Genomic DNA, 8,875 nt, shown 5'->3' with positions numbered 1-8,875 from the left:
CCCAGACCCCGATATATTACCGTTCGTTCGATTTCACTCGGCGCGTAGTACAATGCGTATAATTCATTTATGTATAGAATTATCTATGTGTAAGTGGTATGTCTGGACGATACGCTCTACTCGCGTACTTTATTCCTCTCTACCGTTCGCGCACGCAAAAACACGCACAAACACACGTACGGGCACAGACTCCTTTCGTACATTACTTTCTTTCTTTCACTCATTCTCTCTCTTTCTCTCTCTCTCTCTCGCGCGCGCGCGCCCGCGCATGCATGCAGAAACGTACCAAGCGTGAACACACAAGCATTCGCACCACACATACGCACGCACTTTTCATGGAGAATAATAAATAGACATTCGCAGCGACAAACGTACAGGTTCGTCAAAATCCGATATTGTTCTTCTCGACTTAAATGCAGTTCTTGTACTTGATGCAATTCGCTTTTGCTCCCTCTGACCCCTCCCTCACACACGTCCGATATGTCCATCAGGGCGGGATCCTATATATTCCTGGATTTCTCCATCTTGTTCCGGTCACTGAGACGTGGAAAACACGCGGCATTTTCACACAGATAGGCCTTTCCGCTCAAGGCTCCGGCGTGACTGGGTCCAACAGCCTCTTCTCCGGGTCCCTCGAGTCTCCGATGTCGCTGGTGATGGGATGATGCCTGCTACCGATCGCGTTTGTATTGCAACGGCAGCCCTGTGCAGCGTGACGCGCGTAGCACGCCTCGCAGAGGGTTACGCAACCTCGGAGGGGCCAGTAGCACAACAGGCAGGGCATCACCAGCGCTAAGGCGCCTAGGCAGGCCCACCTGGACGCCGTGCGGTTACCGGTGCAGGAACACGGTTCATCCGCGCAGCTCGTCGCGGCAACTTGACCGTCTATGGTGCTGGCGACGCTACCGCCATTGCCGCCGTCCACGCAGTGGTAGAAGAGGCCCTTGACGCAACATAGGCACGACGCGTAGTCTAGAACGGTCTCTGCCGAACAGAGGCACGTGTTGTCGCAGAGCCACTTGCTGGGCAGCGGAGGCGGCTCCCGGCACGACTCGCATCGGCATCTACCGCAAAAGTCACATATGATCGACAGACCAGCCGGATCGTAGGTCCTCGTGCCAAGCGTGTTGGCCGGCTCCTTGGTGAAGGAGACCGGTTGCTTCGTGACAACGTTCGTTGCTGCCACGTTCGTCGACGTGGCGACAGGAGAAGCGCCGGTCGCCGTGCCGCTGAAACCGCGTATACTCTGATTCTTAGCGCGGCCGCGCGCTCGATGCGTCGGCACCATCGTGGCATCTTCGTGACTTCTACGATGAGAATGGTGGTGATGGTGATGATGCCTCCTCTCGGTTTTAGGACAGTCGGCGGCCGTCTTGCTGTCGACATCGAGACGTCGTTCCTGATTGCAGCGCGAGTTATTGAACGGTGCCTCGACGTACTCGTTGATGGTCCTCTCGCCGTCCGGCCGTGGCGTGGCAAGGCTCACCTCGCCGATCGGGCTCCTAGGCGACGTCGCGATCGTCGTTATCGTCGTGTCTGTGGACGATAGCGAGAGCAGACCTCTGGAATTGGCGTCGCTCGGTGACATCTCTGCGTTCTGCGGGCGACGCAGGGACGGCCTGCTCCGAAAGGAACTCGACAACGGCGTGAGAGGCATGGTGAGCGGTGCCACGCGGGGCGTCGGAGACCCCGGTACCGATTGCGACGCCGAAGGTGGCGGTGGTGGTGGCGGCGGCGGCACGGACGGCATCGACGTCGACGTCACGTGCACGAGCGGCAACCGCGGCGGCGGGAACGGCCGGCTGTGATCGTGCACGCGCGTCTCGGTGGAGACGAGACGCGAGTCCGCGTCCTCGCTGGCGCCGTTGGCGCAGTCGTCGCCTGCGGCAATGTTTGCCCGCGAGGAGGGAGACCGCGTGAGCGGCGATATCGCATCGTTACGCGACATCGGCCGATCGCTCAGTTTTAAACGTCCTGCTGCTCCTGGACTTTGTGACGTTGGCGTCTCGAGATGACGCCGCTGCTGTTGATCCTGACAATATTGCCGTTGCCAATGCTCCACCTTCTTCGTCGCCTCCAACTCCTCCCTCTCCTCGACTCGACGATGCTCGAGGCGGATACCAGCCGTGCTAGCTGGTCCTCGATCTGCTGCGGAGAATGATCCTCCTCGTGTGTTTGTTGTCGTTGCTGCTGCTGCTGCTGACAACGATGCTGCGGCACGACCTGTCCAAACTGGTGCCGTCCGCTCGCTAGCCCATCGTTCGACGGACGTCGTCGGTGTGTCTGGAACCGATGGACGCTGATTTGACGTTGGGGTAAGTGTCGCCTCGGTAATCCGCACTGCCCAGCCCGCGCGAGGTGGTGACACTCTCGACGAGGGCGTTCCATTAGCGAGGATGGGGCTCGGTAATGCTCCGCGTCCGCTTCCTCTCGCCCTCGCGACACGCGCTTCATCCCCACCTGAAAACATCACAACCAACAAGTCGTGTTATATACTCGATTAGATTAGGTGCGGAACATGAGCTATCTACCAACTATTTTAGCTATCTACCTATCTTAGCACCGCATTTCGATAGATATCCTTAAAATGCTAAAGTTCTTCTAAGCAGTTATTTTATTAAATGTTTATTTATATAATTTACATTAAATGTCTTTTTTAAATAAGTTTTAAATAAGTTTCCAAGTTCTTTCCAATAGCGAATATTCTTTCTAAAAAAATTAAAAAAAAAGCGGTATAATCTTATAGTCGAGGATCTTTCCAAGATATTTCAACGAGAAACAATGTTGGAATTGAAAGCCAAGATTCACAGGTGAGAGAAGTTGCCAAGTGCAGAGAGAATTCTAATGAGAGAGTTCTGGGGCTTGATTTGAGTTTTCGAAAATGGAAAAAATTGGAATGGCCGAGCGACGATGACGACAATGACGACGGGGTATAGCGAGGTGTCAGATCTCAGCACCTACGCGGTCACGAAAAGAGGTTCCGTTTCTACGTGGGCGAGAGCGCGGTACGAGTGGGCCGCGCGCGGCAGAGTTCTCGATTCGGTGGTCGTCAACCCACTCGCGGCGCCCACAATGTGGAAGAACCGGGAGAGTCTCGTTCGAGCGCGACCGATCGCGACCTCGACAGCGCGCTTTTACCTCGACTAAAGCGTGGAACTTATCATTTTTATACTTTCGGCAAATGGAAAGCGGAAAGCGAAACGTCCCAATGGCGTTATGCGTTATGCCTATCGCATTTCGGCGTTGGGATTGCGTCTGTAACATGAAAAAGGATTTGCTCTACGGTATCTGACCATTAAATATGTGCGACATTTACTGTACGAGGTGAGAATGAAGAGTTCAGAATCAGAAAAAGAAAAAAGAAGAAAGCGAGGATCGGAATTGAGAGCTGAGAGATGAGGAAATTGAGGGCCAAGAGTGATAGAGACTGAAAGAGCCGGGCGTTACTTTCCGAGAACAAACTCTTAAACGTTCTCCTCGAACGTATACTCCTCTACGAGTGCCACTCCCGAGTTACGCGCGAACCTGTATGTGTTGTTACATCGATTACCCGCGCGCGCGCACGCGCACACACACACACACACGCGAGTGTACACGTCGTTCGCTCATTCACCTGTGAGCCACGGCGATTGACGGCATAGTCGAGGAATGGCGTAGAATTAGATTCTGCGACCAACTCGTAACACACGAACGAGTTCCCAGCGCGTTCAGCTTTCGAGGCGCGTCCGATTATTACCCACGTTCCGAGAATCGTGCGTATATCGAGATCATTAATCGTGGACGCTCTCTGCGAGTTTCCTCCGCGGCGCTTCGTTTTATCAGTCGCTCTACTTTGTCGTTTCCTCTGGTATACAGTGCGCTTCGATTCGCGGCGACCCGACGCGATTATATCGATCCTGCTCGAAAATCTTGGGACGTCTGTTCCGTTTTCGCTCGAATCGGAGTTAACGTTCCACTTACGCATTACCGTGCGACGCGTTTTCGAGCCGCGACCACGAGGCGCGTGAATCTCGAATCAAATACCCCGAAAACATCCATCCATGATTCTCTTCTCAAGGATCTATATTCCTTGCAAGCTTGATATACTGAATCGTGGATAAAATCCTCGGATGTTGCCCAACGAATACCTTGTTTACACCGCGAACTTTCTTCGCTTACAATCATTTCAAAATCACCATAGATGCTTTATTAATGCATTCGATGTGAAAATTCGACTTGCGCCACTCGCGAGCGCTAGACGATGCCAGCGGCGGGTGGCGGGCGGCGGGCGGCGGTTCTCGCTCGTCGTCGTCGTCGCGGCGCGGTGCGGCGCGGCGGAGCGGAGCAGCGCCGAGCGTCGAGCGATCATGGCGAGAAACAGGCGGGCCATTCAGAAAGGGTGCGCTCGGAGTGGAATGCACGGGCCGGCTATCGTCGACCGACTGCCATAGGTCAAAGCTTTTAACCACTCCGCGCCAGCCGTCCGCGCCGCACAGATAAGACGAGCGTTTCGCGAGCGAACGCTCGGCGAGAGAGCGGCTGGGGCGCTTCCACACGTTCTCCTCCCGGTTCGATTATAATTTCGCTGGCCGTTACGATTTCGCTGAATCTAGCGTCCCACGCGTGAAATGACGCGAAAATGCCTTTCGACCGGAATCCGCCGAATAGTCGGCCGAATGTGCGAATAGAATTGGCGACTGAAGAATACGAAAAGATTGAATACGAAAGGAATTAAACGGTGAAAGGGGACACGAATTAGAGAACAACATAATCGATTGTGAGAGAAAGAGAAAGAGAGAGAGAGAGAGAGAGAGAGAGAGAGAGAGAGAGAGAGAGAGAGAGAGACTCGCTGTCAAGTGTAGGAGAAATCATAATCCTAAGTAACACGCGATTCACTAGCGCGTAACTTGATAAATTGTCCGACCCTTTCTTCTTATAGAGGAATACGGTCTAACATCAATTTATTCCCATGTGGTTTTACACCACGGCTATTTATCGATCCGATCGTTAACTCTTTCCTGATTCGCGGAGATATTTGAATTATTTTTTCATCGCAGATATATCATCTTGGCGGATTTTCCTGGTGACGATTAGACGAATGCCGAATCGATCATGAATCGATGATTCGCGTCGCGCGTACATGAAACATGAAACATGAAACGAAACAAGTTTGTAGAAAATTTCCGATAAATCAAATGATGAGAGCGCGATGATTATGCGCGACAACATCCGCGTGCCACATTGCATGTTTGTCGAGTTCCTAATGAACATTATATTACGTCGCGCAAAAAAAAACAAAGAATATCATCGTCGCGCCAAGTTCGAATAATCTTTGAATATAATCATCGTTTTTTATGTTTTTATTATATCGTGTATAATTCTGAAAAAAGAAGTTATAATTGACAATCGGCAAATCGCATCGACGTGAAAGTTAGACGTAAAAATAATTTGGCAAGCACGCGGTGATGCTCGAATATTATTCGTAAATCGATGATATATTCATTGATTTACGAGACAAGCTTTTTCTGATTTTAAATCGAGCAAACGAAGCAAAAAGCACGATGTTACGTGAATGCACACGCACCATGCGCAGTTAGCACCGTCGTCGCGCGCGCGGCATAAACAGTTTTTAACGCTAGTCGGAAACGTCCACGATAAGAACGGATAAGTTCTTCCTCCGATATCGGTTTCCTCTGCGGTCTAGATATATATGTACAACCAACGAATCGTCGCGCTAGCAAGTTTTGATTAAATACACCGATAAATCGAAAGAATTTCGGAATATTTACGAAACGTCTTCGACCGTAAACCATAATAATTCGCGTGTAGCAATATTATATTATCGCAAAATTTTGTAAATCCGTGGAAACTTGGGGTGATAAACTATCCGGCTTTGAGCAAAATAGGTCCTAGCAATTGTCGTAATTGGCAAGAAGCAATATCATTCAGAGATTTTGTTAAATTGGAAAACTTGTCTCAAGAGCGCGATCAATAAAGACTATGAAGCCTTGAAAAAGAAATGATGTCGTGATGTATTCAATTCATACAGCAATGTTGTAAACTCGTAGAAAATTTCGCACTTTCTGTGGATTTTAGAAAGGGGAAGGGAAAGATAGGCAGAGAAAGAGAGAGAGAGAGAGAGAGAGAGAGAGGGGGGGGGATGTCCAACGAGAGGTTAGCGTATCCAAAACTGTTTTCAAGTGCGGAGAACAGAGGAACGTCTATCAAGTCATTTTATAAATCGCAACGAGATACGATTATACATTAAGATATATATCTACAAGACAGATTTGAGTAGGGGACTGTGTATTTAAAATGTGAGCCTTATGAATACGCGGAGACTCGTTCACTGTGCCTTTTTGCCCCTTTCCCCCGCCCACCAAACCCGTTATCTGTCGCATCGAGACTAGCCAGCGCTAGAACGTCGCGCATAAAGCTCCTTTGATGCCAACTCATGAATCCCGACGTTTTAATATAGCGGCCTTTAATTCCGTTCGGAAACGAGCGCGATAAGGCCGGATACGGTTCTTCTTCCCGTTATCTGTTTCCCCGGCTGTTTCAGATTCGTGCGTAGCGCGATCCGCTAACGAGTTTCAATTACACGGGACGATGATAACGCACGTCTTTCCTTCTCTCTGCGCGGCGCGCGCGCATATAGTATCGCGGCGCGTAATTGCACGTAGAAATCCGTACGATTGCTGGAATCTCGTGAAATTCGTTGGACCACGGTCGATTACGGTCGACACGCTCTCGTTGCCCAGATACGCGGTAACGCGGAGCGGTGTGTTATAAATGTTATAATCAGAGTCACCCGCACGCGCGCGCGTGATTACGATTACGGCGTTGAGTCTTCCATCCCGTCTCGCGCGTCTATATACAAAAGACATGAGAGAAGCGCGGGTAACGAGGATTTCTACAAGTTCTAACAACCGTCGACGTCAATTAAAACACTGCAACGTTGCCTCGTAGTTAAATTGACAATTTTTAGTCTCAAATCCCCCCCTCGTCACATCTCTGCCTCGTGATGTAAGACTACTATTTGAAAAGAGAGAGAGAGAGAGAGAGAGAGAGAGAGAGAGACAGAGAGAGAGAGAGAGAGAGAGTCCCGCGCGGTGAACTAATTAAATTTATAATTCAGATGCAGATTAATTCGAGATTAATGTCGCTATTAATGCAAAACTTTTGGAAAAATAAACTGCCCAACTAACTAATTAACTAACTGACGTTTAGCTGGCTTCACAGTTCACAATCAGTTAACCGCCGCGTGGAACTTTACGGTCGCAACTTCGATATTAGCGGATGTACATCCGGTCCGCAAGATAACGAATTGATTGTGAGAAAAAAAAGGAAGGTTGTATTCTTGCTCAGAAATCTTGAAAAGAAAAGATGCTAAATAAAACCAACATAGTTGTACAACGATAATTGTTTATCAGACATAGTTGAGAAGCAGATTAGACAAATTCTAATTAACATCTCTCGGGCTTATGCAGCGACGAAAAAAAAGTCATAAATTGCTAAGAAATGGCTTGCCAAAATTACTATTTCTGCGTCAGCGCAAAGCGCAGAGAAAGAAACCGCTTGAAAATTACGAAAACGATCGAAGGAAAATTGAAAACGCGACTTGCGCCACCATTGTCTCTTACGGTACTTAAAAATTTAAATTAAAAAAATTATTTTACAGTTGCAAAGTATTTTTTTGTTTTTGTTTTTGAGGAAGACAGTTTTTCCCATCTCTAATTGTAAGTGTGTAACCTGACATACATCGAGCCGACAGCGAGCTGACATAGGTAATAAATGTTAAATCGTTCAATAAAAGAGAAGGGAAACGAAGGACTTACTGAAAATTCATAGGACTAGCGGGTGGCCAGAAAAGAAGAGGCGTGGGTTCCGTCGTGGCCGACGTGGAGTCGCCGGGAATCCGGGATCAGCGGAACTGAGCACTCTCACGCGCGATCGCGACGACAGTTGAGGCAGTTGGCGGCGAGAGGGAGAAGACGGCGAAAACGATCCACATACAGCGGATTAAGCGTTCCCGAGAACGCGGAGCTCCTCGAGTCGCCGTCGTCACCGTAGATTCGGGCTGACGCTTCGTAGCGACGGTCGAATCCGCATTCTCTCTCGACCTGGCACGGCGACGGCAACGGCATCGACATCGGCATCGGCATCGGCATCGAAGACGAGCCGTCGTCCGCGAGAGAAAGAGAGAAATGGATAGAGAGGGAGATCCGAATGGCAGCCGCGAGCACTCCCCGACGCGACGCGACGCGACGCGACGGGAGCGCGAGAGATCCGCTACTCGCACTTTCGTCCTCCGTTCATTCCACACTTGCCGCACTTCCCTCCTCGTCTTTCTGCACGTTCTTGCACGCGACGCGGCTCGAGAATCTCGCGCGCGCTACGTACTCTTCTACCTTCGGACAGACGATTCTTCAATTCGGACGAATCATGTACATCGATGTATTTTCGATATGATTCTTTTCGTCCAAGTCGTCGGGACGGGATTACATCACGGTAACGATCTCGCTCACTTTGGATTTCCTATCCTCCGGAAATCTCTTTCTCTCCCTCCCCTTCTCTCTCTCTCTCTCTCTCTTTCGACCGGACCACGAACGAGGACTCTTTCTCGTCCAAAGAAACTCGTGGCAACAGCTGGATATTGGAGTAGAAACGAGTCAGCGAGCAGGGAGCGAGATAGAGATACGAATCACGAAACACACCCAACGACCGCCGACAAACGACTGACAATGGGTACGCCGCGAGCGAATCGAGCTGGAAAGGCGGCGGCCGACGCGGTGAAGGGGGGCACGTCAGAGAGGTGGGAAGGGAAGGGGGAGGGAGAGAGAGGGGGGGAGAGAGAGAGAGAGAGAGAGAGAGAGAGAGAGAGAGAGAGAGAGAG

At 50.2% G+C, this 8,875-nt stretch overlaps 1 protein-coding gene across 1 annotated transcript in view; it reads right to left on the bottom strand.

Annotated features, from left to right (window-relative positions):
- LOC112454004 (uncharacterized protein DKFZp434B061) overlaps positions 1 to 8,875 on the bottom strand; it is a 30,964-nt gene continuing 22,089 nt past the window's right edge. The window contains exon 3 of the mRNA XM_025015133.1: positions 1 to 2,460. Coding sequence (XP_024870901.1) covers positions 587 to 2,460 — 1,874 coding nt within the window. The 3' untranslated portion in view covers positions 1 to 586. The remainder of the gene's footprint in view (positions 2,461 to 8,875) is intronic.

Source organism: Temnothorax curvispinosus, unplaced genomic scaffold (assembly GCF_003070985.1).
Source record: "Temnothorax curvispinosus isolate PA1 unplaced genomic scaffold, ASM307098v1 QBEX01004771.1, whole genome shotgun sequence".
In the NCBI taxonomy this organism is placed as follows: domain Eukaryota; kingdom Metazoa; phylum Arthropoda; class Insecta; order Hymenoptera; family Formicidae; genus Temnothorax; species Temnothorax curvispinosus.
This window is presented reverse-complemented; position numbering and strand designations above follow the sequence as displayed.